The 17152-nt window shown below is 44.9% G+C and overlaps 3 protein-coding genes across 3 annotated transcripts in view; 2 read left to right on the top strand and 1 right to left on the bottom strand.

Annotated features, from left to right (window-relative positions):
• The window catches only part of Tmem8b (transmembrane protein 8B), a 96344-nt gene that overhangs the window by 33344 nt on the left and 45848 nt on the right, over positions 1-17152 (bottom strand). The window lies entirely within an intron of this gene.
• LOC101958579 (olfactory receptor 13C7) lies at positions 2151-3137 on the top strand. The gene has a single exon (XM_005326353.4). The coding sequence runs from the start codon at positions 2151-2153 to the stop codon at positions 3135-3137; it is 987 nt and encodes a 328-aa protein (XP_005326410.2).
• On the top strand, positions 13223-14209 carry LOC101956169 (olfactory receptor 13C7). Its single transcript, XM_078048861.1, has one exon. It carries the CDS (start codon positions 13223-13225, stop codon positions 14207-14209), a length of 987 nt encoding a protein of 328 aa, XP_077904987.1.

Here is a 17152-nt window from a genome sequence, read left to right as displayed (position 1 = left end):
TGCCTGTGGTTGAAGTTTCAATCTTCCATCTGGAGCCCCAGTAATATGTGGCTGTACTACCCCAGGTGGCTTACAATCATGTCCATGTGTGTCTCCTCTGTGCTGCACAGATCTCCGATTTTCAAAGGGAAAGCAGTTTCAGAGGCAGTGAGTCTTGGTTAATATCATACAGCTACTATGTGCCGAAACAAGGAGACCATCTGGGGGATTTCTTAAACAGGCATTCAAACCTATTGAGTGCCTGCTCTTGGCAGCACCAGGTATGGGTAGTGCAGGAAGGAAGGGCATATTGTTCTGCCCTCAAGGTGTGCTAGGGAAGGCAGGCAAATCACCTGCCACATAGTAATATAAAAGGATGGCTATGAGACAACAAGAAGGCAGCAGGTAACTCTGCAAGGAACAGAGGAAAGAAGAAAGAGGAGATCCAGAGCTGGTCTCTGAAAAATGAGCAGGGAGGCCCCCACTGGCAAGAAGGGAGGACATGCCTCAGTCTTGGGCAGAGTAATACAGAGTTGGGAAAGACATGGTTCAGTGGAGCATGGGGCCCATACAAACGGCAGATATGATTAAGCAGGAGCAATGAGAAAATATTCCAGCCCAAAATAAAAGACAGGCTATATCTCTGTCCTAGTTTGTCTGACTTTACAGACAAACCAAGAGTGGGGGGGTGGGGAGGGTGCGTTACATCTACTGAAAAATCAAAGTTCAACCTCACCTCCTATTTCTCCTTCACACCAGGGGCCACCTGACCCATAAGACAGTTTTTCTGTCCTAAAGACACTATTATGCTTTGGGGACATATAGGCTTGGGAATATTGACGCTGTCCTTTCCCAAGGAGAGCTTGACACCAAGCTTGGCATAGCAGTGAAGACTGCCTAGCAGCAAGAAGTCCCTGCCCACAATTGCCTTTTCTAAAGCTAGTCAACAACTGGCCACACCAAGGCCAGATTAGCTCCTGGTGTCCCCTGCTTGACTGACAGCTCTGCCAGTCTCACTTATCCTAAAAAGTAATATGGATGCTGTGGTGCAGGGGCTCTGCTCCAGGAAACAAAGTTCTGGGCTCGGCAGGTGGAACGATTTACAGGATGCAAAGCCTCCTGCCTCCATCTTCAGTTTCAGCCCTCATTTTGCCCCCTGAACCCCCAAGTCTTTTCCATAGGCCTTTTATATGAAGGACAGATAAAGAAAGCACACTGCCAAGAGGCTACCTAAGGGGGCACATGGACACAAATTAAGGTTTATGACTTTGAGTATACAAGCAGAATCAGAATGTTTCTAGCATCGACTAAACATAAAATTGCCAGTTCCACCCCTGGAAATCTCAGCAAGAGGGCCCAAAAACAGCCATTTTGGGCTTGCTCCAACAGAAACACACAAACAAGTCACTTGTATCTCATGACCAAGGTTAAATCCTGTGACCAGCAGCTACACTGGGGTATATATGTTTATGTGTGTCTTTTCAAAAAAAAAAAACAACAACAACAACACAATAAATAGTTTATGATTCCTTAAGGAGACAGGACCATTACCGGATTTACACATCGTATGAAGGCAAAATGTACCATCCTCAGGGCCCAGAGGGACACCTGCATGATCATCTATCACACACCTGTTTCTCAGAGATAATCTCACCTCAGTCAAAGAAGACAGCCAGCAAGAGGGATGGGTTAGAATTTATTGATCTTATTTTTCTTAATGATATAGACTCAGCACCTGAAACAATACCTAGCACAGACTGAATGAATCAGCAAATGAAGAAATCCGTAATGCTGAGGACATAATTCAGTCATAAGAAGTCATAACGAAGAAAAGATGCTTACTTTAAAAGATTAGAATACTTTGGGTTAAAAAAACACAAAATATGTCAAAGATTCTCCTCTGAAAGCTTCAGACAAGAACAGCCAGTAAGTAGTCCAAGAGGCTGAGATGCACCACACCACCCCCTAGATAAGGTGGGAAGAACTGCCAAGCTGGGAGGGCCAGCTGCAGGCCTGAAGGCCACCCTCTCCTTGTACAGATGATAAAACTCGGTTCCAGAGAGGGAGGCTGACACACTGCAAGTCACACATCCAGCACCTTTGGTCCCCACACCAGCAAGAGCTTCTTTCTAAAAGCTGTGTGGTCCAGATGAAAGAGCAAAGAGGATGAGATGGAGGAGACAAACCAGACAACTGTGATGGACTATGTCCTGCTGGGGCTCCATGGGCATCATGACCTAGAGATGGTCCTGTTTGTGCTTTGCCTGGGCATCTACTGCATGAATCTGCTGGGGAACTCCCTCCTCATGGTGCTGATCATGCTGAACCCCCACCTGCACAACCCCATGTACTTCTTTCTCAGCAACCTCTCCCTCATAGACATCTGTGCCACCTCCTCCTTCATACCTCTCATGCTCACCAACTTCCTACAAACCAGAAGTACCATCTCCTTCCCAGCCTGTGCCCTGCAGATGTACTTGACCCTGGCTTTGGGCGCTACAGAGTGCCTTCTCCTGGCTGCAATGGCCTATGACCGTTATGTGGCTATCTGCCACCCACTCAGGTACACAGAGCTCATGACTGGACAGATGTGCTGGCAGATGGCAGCGCTGAGCTGGGGGACAGGCTTTGTCAACTCATTGCTACAGTCCATCCTGATCTGGCGCCTCCCCTTCTGTGGCCACAATGTCATCAACCACTTCTTCTGTGAGATCTTAGCAGTGCTGAAACTCGCCTGTGGGGACATCTCCCTTAATGCCCTGGTATTGATGGTGGCTACAACCATCCTGACAGTGACCCCTCTCCTGCTCATCTGTCTCTCCTACATTTTCATCCTGGCTGCCATCTTTCGGGTTCCCTCTGCTTCAGGCCGGCGCAAAGCCTTCTCTACCTGCTCTGCACACCTCACAGTGGTGGTGATTTTCTATGGGACCATCTCCTTCATGTACCTCAAGCCTAAGGCAAAAAACCCCAACGTGGATAAGATTATCACACTGTTTTATGCCGCCGTGACACCCTCAATGAACCCCATCATCTATAGCCTAAGAAATGCAGAGGTGAAAGCAGCTGTCACAGCTCTGCTTGGAGGAGGTCTGCTCACTAGAAAATTCTCCCACATTTACTGTTGCCCTCCGACTCTGTCAGTCAACATGAGCTAGCCTATCTTGTGGTAATGCAATCATTAATTAAGTGGCTTCAAACCAACAGATTTCTCACTTATACCCCAGGTCCATAAGGGCTTGGCTGGGATTCTACTCTGCTTCCTTTTATCCACCCCTCATCCCCACCACAGGACCCGTGATGACAAAGCACTTACCATCTGTAACATGGCTGGGCACCATTACACAACGAGAAGAGAAGGTGTTCTTTCGCTCCCTTTACACCCACCTTCTTCCAGACTGTCATTCCAGGGTCCTGGTGCACCTTCAGGCACACCACAAGACACAGAGGTACCAGCTTTCATTGTTGTCTCCAGCTGCTCCCAAGGCTCTGTCCCTCTAGTCTCTAAAAGAAATTCCTCACATTCCTCATAGTGGTTCTGCCATTGAAGTCTAGCCCCAATTGATCCATCACTCTTTTGACCGAGACCCTTCATGGCTCCCCATCACCACAGCATTAAGTCCAAATCCTTGCTGAGTCTTCAAGGCCCCCAGAGTCTGGCAGCATCTGCTTCTTCGGCCTGACTTCCACTTCCCTCTCCACACAGCCTGGCCCATCACTACATCCTCTGCACTGCCCCCACCTCCAGGTCTTTGCTCCTGCTGTTCTCAGTCACACTGGGATGAGTTTTCAAAGCTAGCTCAGACACCATCTCTTTCATGCATTCTTCTCTGATGCACTTTGAGATTGTCCCCTTTATATCCTACAGCACCTTTCACTTGATACCTGTCTCATCCTGACTTGTGACATTTCCTCATCATCAGAGCTCCTTGCGGGCAGCATGCCACCAGGTCTCACCTACTGCTGTAGCTCAGGGAGGGCTTTCTCTACAGCAGATTTCCTGAACTGACTTGTTACCCAGAAGCTTTGAGCACTGAGCCCAGTGGTGCTGAGTATCTCCAAGCAGTGGCAGGTGGACAGGGGTCCTGGCGTGGCTGTGTACAGTTAGGTGAAGGGAACAGTAGCACTGCTGGCCACAGTCTTGTCCTCGATGCAGGCAGGGCTGCTCTGGACCTTGGGCTGTCTCCTGTGAGACAAGTCAGGAGACAGCCAAGGGCTGCTGACCTGCTTGGCTGTTAGGCCCAGCTCTGTCTTATGGTGGTATTCTTCCCACCAGGGAACCCAGGCACTTCACACTCAACATGTCCAAATCTGAAATCATCCCCAACCCCCAAGGGATGGCACCATCTTCAGGAATGGCACCATCCTAAAACAGTACAGAAGATATCACTTATTCTCTGCTTCAAAGACCAGACACAAGTCCTACAGTCCACTAAGTTACCCAGAATTCATTTAGGATTTGGGGTGTTTTTTCAAACATCATTTCACCTTTCAGGCTCAATGAGGCACTTGCTTCAAAACCATATTTTCAAGTGTGTAGAAGGAAGGAAATAACCAAAAGTTTCTGGAAAAGGGACTTTATTAAATCCTTCTTTCTTTGATAAGGCAGGATACAGAGCATGGGGGTGGGGAGGCAAAGCTGAATCAGCAAATATTGAAGACACACCCAGGGGAATCACTGAGAACTGACTTTCTCCTATGAAACACTCTATGCTGAACAAAGACTGTGGGAAAATATAGATATTGTTTCTGGAGTGTGGAGATTTTGGGAAATCATCTGACTGATAGTCTATGACTGATAATGTTCTCCAAAAAAAATTCTAAAAAGTCAGTGATTTTTTTAAGGTAGTAAAAATCCACACTGGTATAGTTCACTTAAATTGCTCTATGAGGCAACTGTTCCCCTGAAACATGTGAAATAATTTTTAGGTTGGTATTCGTTTTGCCAACAAGAAAAAGAAGGCTGAGTTGTGGCTCGATGGTAGAGCACTTGCTTAGCATGTGTGAGGCACTGGGTTTGATTCTCAGCACCACATTTGAGTCAATGAATAAAGTAAAGGTCCATCAACAACTGAAAAATAATATTAAGAAAGAGAAGTGTTAGAAATAACACAGAAAATTTGGGGGATTTAACAAAAGAAATTTCCACTACAAATTGGATTCTATTAATAAAATTCTAATCTAATTGATCACTTTCCCAGCTTTGGAATTGTTTTCTCTACAGAATTTGATATTTTAATAATATAACTACAGAGTTTATTTAAGGCTACAAAATGAACAAGCCAGGCATCAGAGAATGTCCAAACTCAAAATGCAAACTTTGGAATATCTGCACTGAGGATTTAGTGGAACTACTGTCACTCTCTTATCTTTGGTTTCCCAATCCATTTACTCTTAGGAACACTTTTGGGATTTGCTAAGGGTCACTGAGATTTACATGTGATGGGATGACAACAGAAAGAGTAATGAAAAGGAGAGTTTTCAGCCAGGATGTCAGCAATCAGCAAGACTGCACAGCCCAGAATGTGGGTTCTAACTGGGCCTTTGGAGTTTGCACAAGTGCCATGCTGGGATTTTTATATTTGGTTTGGTTATATTTTTTATCTCCTGATTGGCTCTTATCTTTTAAGAATTTGGGGAGAGGGGGAATGTGTCTCAATGGTAGAGCACTTGCTTAGCATGCAAGAAGCACAAGGTTACATCTCCAGCACAAAAATAGAGGGGGTAAAACGATGCAAGAATTTGGGAAGAACCTCTAACTTAAAGTGATGTGTTTCCATACTCCAACACTTATGAAACACTGTAGTCATAATGGAAATATATCAACACCTACTCACTGCTGTGTGTGTGAGGGGAACAACCTAGTTTGAGGGACTTGGAGTCAGGCTGAGTGAGAATCTAAGCTCTACCAATCACTTTTCCCCTTAGGCAAACTACATAACTTTCCTTAATCTACAAAAAAAAAATGATAAGAATAAAACTGCCTACATTTTATTACAGGATTTGTGATAGTAAATCTGAGTGTCCTCTTGCTTAGACGAGAGATGATTAGTTAACTACTAAAGTATATTTCTGACAGAATCAGTAAGTGTGTTTCCAGAAACAACTGAAATGGGGACAGCAGACTGAAAGTGAGCAGCATGGTCTTACAGACCAGGGTCCCAGATGGAACAAAAGCAGAAGAGGAAGCCACGTAGTACCTGCAGGCTCTCTTCTATGACAGCAGGTGTGTCTGTTGCTTTGCCCATCGCCCATGGATGTCAGACTGGCTTCTTCAGCCTTTTATCCTGGAATCACCTCCAGTGACCCTTCAGGAGGCTTCCAAGTGTTCTGCATAGAGCCATGACTACATTGTTGGTCCCGCTTACCCTGAGACTCCAGCTTCTTAGCCAGAGGAATTCAGATCCTTCTTAGTTTCTCTGGCTCTCCAGCTTTCAGACAGACATTATGGGACAATACAGCCTTGATGATGTGAGCCAAACTAATAAATCCATCTTTAAATTCATATATGTATATATGAATTTATATGTACACATACACGTACCTTACATATAAATATCTTACATGTAATATATAATATATATTATATATATGATATATAATATATATTCTATAGATTCTATTCCTTTAGAGAACCCAAATACAGTGTTAATGTGAGGACTAAATTAGCAGTGTCTGACACAGCACATGTTCAGTAGACATCATTTTGCTGTTATCATTATTCAAACTCTTTGGCTATACACAAAATCAACTGCAAACTTGTGGACTGTTTAGGAGTATTTCAACAAGTTTTATGTTTTGTAAGCACTGAATTATAAACCTGCTGTCTCTTCCTTGGCCCTGGATAGGAACCTGGTTACCAGTCCCAGGAGTCCAGTGTCCTAGATTTTAACAGGGACCAGACTGTCAGCTACTGTCTTGGTACTGTCAACTGCAACATGACCAATGCCTCCTCAAATAAACACAGCTGCAGAATAAAACAAGTCTAAACTCCTGAAAGAATGGGAAAGGAGAGACTATAGGGAACCCTCCCTGGAAACTGGATGACCAGGACCTCTCATTTTGGCCCATGTAATAAAAAAACAGGAGTCAGAGAAGGACTCCAGCCAACACCTAAAGCCAGAAGTTCTTCCTTACTCTCTTGCTTCTTGCCTGGTTTGAGAAAGTAGGAGCTCTCTTTGTGCTACCAGGCACTGGAGGCTCCCCTAGCACTCCTACTAGGGAGAAGGTCTTTTGTTTTCAAGTCAATATGCCATTGTATCCAGAAAAGGAAGTGTCAGCCAACCTAGAACACTCTGGACCCAATGCCCAGGATGCTCTTGCCAAATCCAGGGGACTGAATATGCTCTCCCCACACACACCACGCTCCTGACACACTGAAGCACTCATACTAGTTGTGAATCACATTCCACCTGCATGTAGCCAAGAGTTCGCTGGTGGAACAGCTGTTGCTACAGGATTTGTGAGCAACAGTATGGAGGGCATCTGGCAATGAGAAAGGGAGACAGTGTCTAATATAAAAATAGAGGAGCCACTATCAGAGCAGGCCTGAAAAGGGACCCAACCAAGAAAAACTGGGCTACATTCTTCACATGCAGTTTAAAGGGTCAAGGTCTCTCTGTGCAGCATGGTTGTAGCCCACACTTCCTAAACCAGGGAACAGCATGGGGGGTCAGGTGGTAGGACTCTCAGTTTCAGCACATTGGTCCTTTACTTTCTCCCAGATGAAAAGTAGGTTTTTGTAACATGGACATATGTCTGATCTAGTAATGCTGGACACCAGGGAGACACCAGTGGCTTCTGTGGTACCCTTGTTGCCAAGACATGAGGTCAGTCTGAATCCCTCTAAGATTCCTGAGGTACTCATACTCAGGACCAAGTATCTGAAACCCAGGCACTCTATGTCACAAGATGCCAAGAACAGATGAGATGACTAGATCCCTAGATGTAGAATCTTGGTGGGGCAGAAAGCCTACTTGGTGGTGGGGGAATCACATTAATAGATTCACTTTTCTACTTTCCCTGATATCCAAGATGCTGATTCACCAATCAAAATTATGGAAAAAAATTATAATATCTAATGCATGTCTGTGAACATTTCTGTATAAGAGGAGTAGTAAACTCAGGAAAGGAATCATGAAAATTATATAATGAGAGTGCAGGGGATTCTAACACAAATCTTGCTGGGTATGGTGGCACACAGTGACCCCAGCTACTCAGAAGGTTAAATCAGGAAGATCTTTTGATCTCAGGAATTCCAGATCAGTCTGCATAACATAGTGAGATTCCAATCTCAAATCAACAGCAACAACAAAAATCTAGAAATTTCTGTTCAAATGTACTCCTTTGAGCTGGGATTTTATTGCTACTTCCCATGATGCCTCAGGACCAAGTATCTCAGAACCCTGAGATCCAGACTTACCCACACTTGGTCCAGAGACAAAAAGAGATCCCTTCTGCCTTCCAAAATTTCCTGTGAGAATACAAGAACATGCAGGTGCAGTCATACATAACTGCAATCCCAGAGACTCCTGAAGCAGGAGGACAGCCTTAGCAAAGGAGATCCTGACTCAAAATTTTAAGAAATGGAATGGACTGGGAAGGTCACTCTGATTAATCATCCCTGGATTCAAGTCCTAGTCCAGAAAGAAGAACAAACGAATGAAGGAACAAAGGAATAAAGGAAGATTGCCCATGCCTGTGCTCTCCTAGTGTCTCTCCTGTGCACACTCAATCCAGCAAGGCACTCCAGAGATAGCAAAATGGACCTGAGTTTCTGAAGCCCTGGCTCCTTAGTTACCTAACCTGAAACTTTGTATAGTTGGAGAGTTTGAACTTTAAATTGGGCAGGGACTACTAGGTCCCTGGGAGCAAGAGACAAGCAGGCTGTCTGTGTGTCAGGGGACTAGGTCTCTAGTCCTTGGGGCCCCTCAGCCTGGCCCATCCCAGCCTAGTGAACCTGCTGGTAATGAATTCAGCACTTCTTCCATGGCTCTCTCAAACCTCAGAGCAGTTAACCTGGCTCCAGCTCTCTGCACACAATTCTGTCACAAGCCAGTGAGTAGGACAAAAGGAGCTGTCATCTCGTGTGTGAGACTCACAAAAGCTTTTTGAAATATCTCAAAGTCAGAATATTTGCTTGGAGAAGGAGACACAATAATAATAATAATATCATCCACCACTTGCTGCATATTGACCCCAGGCCAGGCTCTGCAGTAAGAGTGTTGTAGGGACAAACGAGGCAAGACACCGAAGATAGCAGGAAACAGTTTTATTTGGCTGCAGCCAGGTTCAGAGGGTACAGCTTTTGCTATAATCAATTAATCCCCTGAACCCCGAGTTTAGGGAGTTTCAGGAGTTTATACCCAGCATGTAAGGGGATGGGCTCAGAAGCTCACAATCTGCAAAAGTTCACATAAAAGCAGCTTTTTTTTTCACTGTTCTGGGCAAGTTAACTCTTCAAGGACAACACCTGAGAAGGGGAGAGCTTCTCCTCTTTGTTTCCTCCCCCTACCAGTTGTTACCACAGAGCCCAATTGTAATTTATCTTAAAAATGTAGACATCTCTGTGAATACCAGCTCAAGTCCAGATGCCTTGTTTGTACAGTTCTACAAAGTACTATACTGGATATGTTTGTGAAAAACTAATAAGGGGATGACCAGCACCTGGAGTGCTGGTATCTTCTCCGCCAGTGGCCAAGTAAACAGGGCAACACCAAAATAGAAAATTTATCTACATTGGACTCTTTTACAGAGACTCTCTTCCTGACTATCCTAAAATGAGCCATGGTGAAGAGGGTTTTTCTATGGAGAAAGGGGGTACCACTTGAAGAGCTCTACTTCAGCTGACGATCATGATCCTGAGCTGATATTCTCTGAACAAGGAAATACCACTGCTTCCTGTTACAGGTAAGAAACCTGGGTGGAGAACCTGTTAGCAAGTGACAGGGTCTGGACACCCAGTCAGTTTAAATTCAAGCCCATGCCAACTCCTCTGCCATACAACATGACATGGTGATCCAGGAAACCCAGATCCAGGCATTTCAAAAACTAGACCTGAAGCTTCCTGCCTGGGATGCCCCTTTCTCTCTTTTAAGAAATCTGGGAAGCCTAAAATAAGCATTAAGTGGGTAAAGTTAGGTTTACCAGCCAATGAGAATCATGTGATATCAACTTACCAAGGAACCCTAGTCTCTTTGATGGCAGAGTTGAAGGATTCTACAAAGATTCAGAAAAAAAAAAAATGTTTGCAAGACCACAGAGTCCACAGGTCACATAATTGACCAGCTCATTTCTCAGGAAGAGGAGCTCGATCAATCTAACCTGGTCTAATCCAACCTCGATCAATCTAACCTGAATCTAAGCTGGTCTCCACCTTCCCACTCCAGGGCTCCTTCCATGCATCACCCAATTCAAAGAAATTATAAAATTGTGAAGTGAAACTAGACCATTACTTTCAGAGCCACTCAGTGTTTTATTGCTCTGAGAATCTGATACAGGGACATGACAAAGTGTGTGACATTGGCAGAGAGATGCTAGAATAGCATTTGGAATATGCTGGGGAAAAAAAAATATCACCCAAACAGAATAATAGCTGCTCAGTAATAGCGATGGCTTCCTTTATTCTGGACATATGTTACAAATAGTCAGGGTTAGTGTGTTGTGGGCACATGTGAAGTGTGTCACTTCTGTGTCAGAGCATTTCACTGTTGGTGGAAGGTATTCCAGGTGTCATTCCCTGGCCACATAACTGTAAAGCCCACATTGTAGAGCCTCCATCCACCAGGGACTGTGTGGACAGGCCCCTGAAACCCACAGTGGACATGCAGCATGAGAAGGCAAGAAACCTCTTCATGTTAATTCATAAACATTATGCATCTCTGGGGGCTGGGGCTGTAGCTCAGTGGAGGAGCACTTGCCTAGAATGTGTGAAGCACTGGGTTAGATCCTTAGCACTGCATAAAAATGAAAAAAACAAAGGCATGCTGTCGATTACAACTACAAAAATAATTTTTTAAAAAATTATACATCTTTGCATTACTGCGGCAAAACCAAGCCAACCCTTAATGGTTCTCCCCAAAGTCGAATCCTTTGCCCATGTAATGGTCAAAGCTGTTGCTCATCTGAAAAGTATCACATTTTCTATACACAAACTCCTTCTTTATGGCTGTTTCTACTAGACAGGAATGTGCTATGACCTGACCCTTAAGTTGCTAGGAAACCCACCATGATCCTGATCTGGTGCTCCAGAAAAAAGACTGTCCCTCCAGGTGGAACTGGCACCCTGAGAAATTCTTCCAAATGTTTGCATTTTTCCTTTGGGGGTAGAATGAAAAGGGAGAGGGTGATCTCAAGGTGAGATGCTGGGATCAAGATTTTAGGCAGAATGGCAGCATTAGAGCTCAATAAATGGTCACTTGCATTAGAATGGCAACCACTGATACTCCTGGGTACAGGGCATTTGGAGGATGACAGTGATAAACCAAACACAGCATTTTCTCTCCAATTTCTCAATATTAAACAATCTAGTCAGACAGCGGGAATCAGCAATCTTGCCAGAATTCAAGGCACAATGAAATTAATCTGTGCTAAAACTGGACAACCATCAACTGATGGGATGGTCAGTTCTTCCCTGTGCCATCAGAGGGGATACCACACAAAATGTGCAGTGTGAACTCAGCCAGGAAGAATAAGTGAACAACAAGGGACAGTCCAGCAGCCTTTGTCCCAGCAATAGCACTAGTCTGACCAGGTTGGAACAGGTGTGCATGAGGTGTGGTGTGGAAGTGAGACAGGAGGGCAGGCCTAGAGCCTGGTGCCAGAAGCCCCAAATCCCTGCACCTCTTCCTCTGGGTCTTTGAACAGAGGCCAGGGTGAGGAGAGAGGCACACCCAGTGTTTTCCACTATCCCCTGTCTGAAAACATGTGTCAGAATTTGAAATGAACATAGGTCATGTTGTAAGCACACATGGAGCAGAGACATCGCCCTCCCAGGACTTCTTACCAGATTTCAGGTTTGACAGTGATCTTTACACCCCAGACTCATGGACAATGTCAGAGGTCTAAAGCCAGGGTAGGAATGGATGGTTGCTGAGATCCAGAGAATGAGTACATGAGTATAAGCTGCAGGAAGGCAGAAGAAAACACAGTGTCTCTGCACCAGGCACAGGCACCAGCTTGTAGTAGCCACCTGACCCCTAAAACAGCTTTCCTGTGCAGATGGCACTATTGGGTTTTGGGGACATGAGAGCTCCCTCCTGTGAATTTTAACACTGTCCTATTCCAAGAAGCCTTGAGACCAGCTTGGCACAGCAATGGAGGCTGCTGGGAACAAACCTCAGCCTCCTTCCTGCCTTTCTAAAGCTAGTCAACAACTGGCCACGCCAAGGCCAGATGAGCTCCAGGTGCGCACCTACTTGACTGGCATCCCTGCCAATCTCACTTATCCCAAAAAGCAACTAGAAAGCCCACTAGTGAGTCACTTGGCTCTCTTGACCAGGGCTAAACCCTGTGACCAGCAATTCTATTGTACCTCTATATCTACCTCTATCGGGGTACAAATGTTCATGTGTGTTCTTCTGAAAATCAATGAATGGTTTCTGATTCCTTAAGGAGAAATGACCATAATTCAGAATTACACACTAAAGTGTTCCATCGCCAAAGCCCAGAGGGACACTGGGTAAGATCAGCCATCATACATCTGCTTCCCAGAATGTCACCTCAGTCAAGGAAGTGAGGGTACAACAGAGACAGCATGGAATCTTTTTGTTTTCCTATTTTTCTTACTGGTATAGCCCCAGCACCTGAAACAATACCTACCACAGGGTATGAATGAATCACTGAATGAAAGAATCTGAAATACAGTGGGCATTATTAGGCATAGGAAATTGTAATTGAGAAAAGATGTTTCCTTTGAATGATAGGAACTCTTTTTTTAAAAAAAGAAAACATGTCACATATATTTTGTATTCTACTGTCCCCTCTGAAATCCCCTGGGTAGAACAGCCAAGAGTCTAGAGAGCCAGGATGTTGCAATTCCCCTCAAAGTCCATAGAACAGCAGAGATGGGAGGGCCAGATGCAGGCCTGAAGGCTTGTCTCTCCTTGTACAGATGATAAAACTCGGTTCCAGAGAGGGAGGCTGACACACTGCAAGTCACACATCCAGCATCCTTGGTCCCCACACCAGCAAGAGCTTCTTTCTAAAAGCTGTGTGGTCCAGATGAAAGAGCAAAGAGGATGAGATGGAGGAGACAAACCAGACAGCCGTGATGGACTATGTCCTGCTGGGGCTCCATGGGCACCATGACCTAGAGATGGTCCTGTTTGTGCTTTGCCTGGGCATCTACTGCATGAATCTGCTGGGGAACTCCCTCCTCATGGTGCTGATCATGCTGAACCCCCACCTGCACAACCCCATGTACTTCTTTCTCAGCAACCTCTCCCTCATAGACATCTGTGGCACCTCCTCTTTCACACCTCTCATGCTCACCAACTTCCTACAAACCAGAAGTACCATCTCCTTCCCAGCCTGTGCCCTGCAGATGTACTTGACCCTGGCTTTGGGCACTACAGAGTGCCTTCTCCTGGCTGCAATGGCCTATGACCGTTATGTGGCTATCTGCCACCCACTCAGGTACACAGAGCTCATGACTGGACAGATGTACTGGCAGATGGCAGCGCTGAGCTGGGGGACAGGCTTTGTCAACTCATTGCTACAGTCCATCCTGATCTGGCGCCTCCCCTTCTGTGGCCACAATGTCATCAACCACTTCTTCTGTGAGATCTTAGCAGTGCTGAAACTCGCCTGTGGGGACATCTCCCTTAATGCCCTGGTATTGATGGTGGCTACAACCATCCTGACAGTGACCCCTCTCCTGCTCATCTGCCTCTCCTACATTTTCATCCTGGCTGCCATCTTTCGGGTTCCCTCTGCTTCAGGCCGGCGCAAAGCCTTCTCTACCTGCTCTGCACACCTCACAGTGGTGGTGATTTTTTATGGGACCATATACTTTATGTACCTCAAGCCTAAGGCAAAGAATCCCAACGTGGATAAGATTATCACACTGTTTTATGCCGCCGTGACACCCTCAATGAACCCCATCATCTATAGCCTAAGAAATGCAGAGGTGAAAGCAGCTGTCACAGCTCTGCTTGGGGGAGGTCTGCTCACTAGAAAATTCTCCCACATTTACTGTTGCCCTCCGACTCTGTCAGTCAACATGAGCTAGCCTATCTTGTGGTAATGCAATCATTAATTAAGTGGCTTCAAACCAACAGATTTCTCACTTATACCCCAGGTCCATAAGGGCTTGGCTAGGGTCTGCTCTGCTTCCTTTTATCCACCCCTCATCCCCACCACAGGACCCATGATGACAAAGCACTTACCATCTGTAACATGGCTGGGCACCATTACAAAACGAGAAGAGAAGGTGTCCTTTCACTCCCTTCACACCCACCTTCTTCCAGACTTTCATTCCAGGGTCCTGGTGCACCTTCAGGCACACCACAAGACACAGAGGTACCAGCTCTCATTGTTGTCTCCAGCTGCTCCCAAGGCTCTGACCCTCTAGTCTCTAAAAGAAATTCCTCACATTCCTCATAGTGGTTCTGCCATTGAAGTCTAGCCCCAATTGATCCATCACTCTTTTGATCAAGACCCTTCATGGCTCCCCATCACCACAGCATTAAGTCCAAATCCTTGCTGAGTCTTCAAGACCCCCAGAGTCTGGCAGCATCTGCTTCTTCGGCCTGACTTCCACTTCCCCCTCCACACAGCCTGGCCCATCACTACATCCTCTGCACTGCCCCCACCTCCAGGTCTTTGCTCCTACTGTTCTCAGTCACACTGGGATGAGTTTTCAAAGCTAGCTCAGACACCATCTCTTTCATGCATTCTTCTCTGATGCACTTTGAGATTGTCCCCTTTATATCCTACAGCACCTTTCACTTGATACCTGTCTCATCCTGACTTGTGACATTTCCTCATCATCAGAGCTCCTTGCGGGCAGCATGCCACCAGGTCTCACCTACTGCTGTAGCTCAGGGAGGGCTTTCTCTACAGCAGATTTCCTGAACTGACTTGTTACCCAGAAGCTTTGAGCACTGAGCCCAGTGGTGCTGAGTATCTCCAAGCAGTGGCAGGTGGACAGGGGTCCAGGCGTGGCTGTGTACAGATAGGTGAAGGGAAGAGCAGCACTGCTGGCCACAGTCTTGTCCTCGATGCAGGCAGGGCTGCTCTGGACCTTGGGCTGTCTCCTGTGAGACAAGTCAGGAGACAGCCAAGGGCTGCTGACCTGCTTGGCTGTTAGGCCTGGCTCTGTCTTATGGTGGTATTCTTCCCACCAGGGATCCCAGGCACTTCACACTCAACATGTCCAAATCGGAAATCATCCCCAACCCCCAAGGGATGGCACCATCTTCAGGAATGGCACCATCCTAAAACAGTACAGAAGACATCACTTATTCTCTGCTTCAAAGACCAGACACAAGTACTACAGTCCACTAAGTTACCCAGAATTCATTTAGGATTTGGGGTGTTTTTTCAAACATCATTTCACCTTTCAGGCTCAATGAGGCACTTGCTCCATAAACCATATTTTCAAGTGTGTAGAAGGAAGGAAATAACCAAAAATTTCTGTAAAAGGGACTTTATTAAATCCTTCTATCTTTGATAAGGCAGGATATAGAGCATGGGGGTGGGGAGGCAAAGCTGAATCAGCAAATATTGAAGACACACCCAGGGGAATCACTGAGAACTGACTTTCTCCTATGAAATATTCTATGCTGAACAAAGACTGTGGGAAAATCTAATTTTTGTCTTTGGAGTGTGGAGATTTGGAGAAATCATCTAACTGATAGTCTATGACTGATAATGTTCTCCAAAAAATTCTAAAATGTGATTTTTTAAGGTAGTAAAATCCACACTGGTATAGTTCATTTAAATTGCTCTATGAGGCAACTGTTCCCCTGAAACATATGAAATAATTTTTAGGTTGGTATTTGTTTTGTCAACAAGAAAAAGAGGGCTGAGTTCTGACTTAGTGGTAGAGGACTTGCCTAGAATGTGTGAGGCACTGGGTTTGATTCTCAGTACTATATATGAGTCAATGAGTAAAATAAAGGTCCATCAACAACTGAAAATAATATTAAGAAACAGAAGGGTTAGAAATAACACAAAAATTTAACAAAAGAAATTTCCACTACAAATTGGATTCTATTACTAAAATTCTAATCTAATTAATCACTTTCCCAGCTTTGGAATTGTTTTCTCTACAGAATTTGATATTTTAATAATATAACTACAGAATTCATTTAAGGCTCCTAAATGAACAAGCCAGGCATCAGAGAATGTCCTTACTCAAAATGCAAACTTTGAAATCTGCACTGAAGATTTAGTGGAACTACTATCACTCTCTTATCTTTGGTTTCCTAATCCATTTATTCTTATGAATATTTTTGGTAAGGGTCACTGAGAAATACATGTGATGGGATGACAACAGAAAGAGTAATGAAAAGGAGAGTTTTCAGCCAGGATGTCAGCAATCAGCAAGACTGCACAGCCCAGAATGTGGGTTTTAACTGGGCCTTTGGAGTTTGCACAAGTGCCATGCTGGGATTTTTATATTTGGTTTGGTTATATTTTTGATCTCCTGATTGGCTCTTATCTTTTAAGAATTTAGGGAGAGCTGGGAATGTGTCTCAGTGGTAGAGCACTTGCTTAGCATGCAAGAAGCACAAGGTTACATCTCTAGCACAAAAACAGAGGGGGGGCAAAACGATGCAAGAATTTGGGAAGAACTTCTAACTTAAGATGATGTGTTTCCATACTCCAACACTTATGAAACACTGTAGTCATAATGGAAATATATCAACACCTATTCACTGCTGTGTGTGTGAGCGGAACAACCTAGTTTGAGGGACTTGGAGTCAGGCTGAGTGAGAATCTAAGCTCTACCATTCACATTTTCCCTTAGGCAAACTACATAACTTTCCTTAATCTACAAAAAAAATGATAAGAATAAAACTGCCTACATTTTATTACAGGATTTGTGAAAGTAAATCTGAATGTCCTCTTGCTTAGACGAGAGATGATTAGTTAACTAGTAAAGCATATTTCTGACACAGTCAGTGAGGGTGTTTCCAGCAACAATTGGTATGGGGGACACCAGGCT

This window comes from Ictidomys tridecemlineatus, chromosome 4 (assembly GCF_052094955.1).
Source record: "Ictidomys tridecemlineatus isolate mIctTri1 chromosome 4, mIctTri1.hap1, whole genome shotgun sequence".
Taxonomy (NCBI): Eukaryota; Metazoa; Chordata; class Mammalia; order Rodentia; family Sciuridae; genus Ictidomys; species Ictidomys tridecemlineatus.
This window is presented reverse-complemented; position numbering and strand designations above follow the sequence as displayed.

Excerpts from the sequence above, each read along its gene's own strand:
- LOC101956169 (XM_078048861.1), top strand. The coding sequence starts at position 13,223 with ATGGAGGAGACAAACCAGACAGCCGTGATGGACTATGTCCTGCTGGGG.
- LOC101958579 (XM_005326353.4), top strand. The coding sequence starts at position 2,151 with ATGGAGGAGACAAACCAGACAACTGTGATGGACTATGTCCTGCTGGGG.